At 41.4% G+C, this 321-nt stretch overlaps 1 protein-coding gene across 1 annotated transcript in view; it reads left to right on the top strand.

Annotated features, from left to right (window-relative positions):
* LOC109830634 (protein NUCLEAR FUSION DEFECTIVE 4-like) overlaps positions 1-315 on the top strand; it is a 5,169-nt gene extending 4,854 nt beyond the window's left edge. Inside the window, 1 exon segment of the mRNA XM_020397951.1 lies at positions 1-315. This exon segment is cut by the window's left edge and continues 10 nt beyond it. Coding sequence (XP_020253540.1) covers positions 1-306 — 306 coding nt within the window. The 3' untranslated portion in view covers positions 307-315.

Below are 321 nucleotides of genomic sequence, written 5' to 3'. Positions count from 1 at the left end.
GCCGCTGCCTCTGAGCTCTTTGGCTTGAAAAATTTCGGTGCACTGTACAATTTCCTCACTGTTGCCAACCCTGCGGGCTCTTTAATCTTTTCTGGTCTCATTGCCAGTAATATATATGACTATGAAGCAGAAAAGCAAGCTGGTTTAGATCTGAACTCTCCTTTGAGGTGTGAAGGAGCTATATGCTTTTATCTGAGCTCTTTGATTATGTCAGGGCTTTGCATTATCGCGGTTATTTTGAGCCTGATACTTGTTCGAAGAACGAAGATTGTGTATATGTATCTTTATGGGAGTTCACGGTGTTAACTGCAGTAATTGATT

Source organism: Asparagus officinalis, chromosome 2 (assembly GCF_001876935.1).
Source record: "Asparagus officinalis chromosome 2, Aspof.V1, whole genome shotgun sequence".
NCBI lineage: Eukaryota > Viridiplantae > Streptophyta > Magnoliopsida > Asparagales > Asparagaceae > Asparagus > Asparagus officinalis.
Note: the sequence above shows the minus strand (reverse complement) of the source record. Positions and strands in the feature narration are given on the sequence as shown.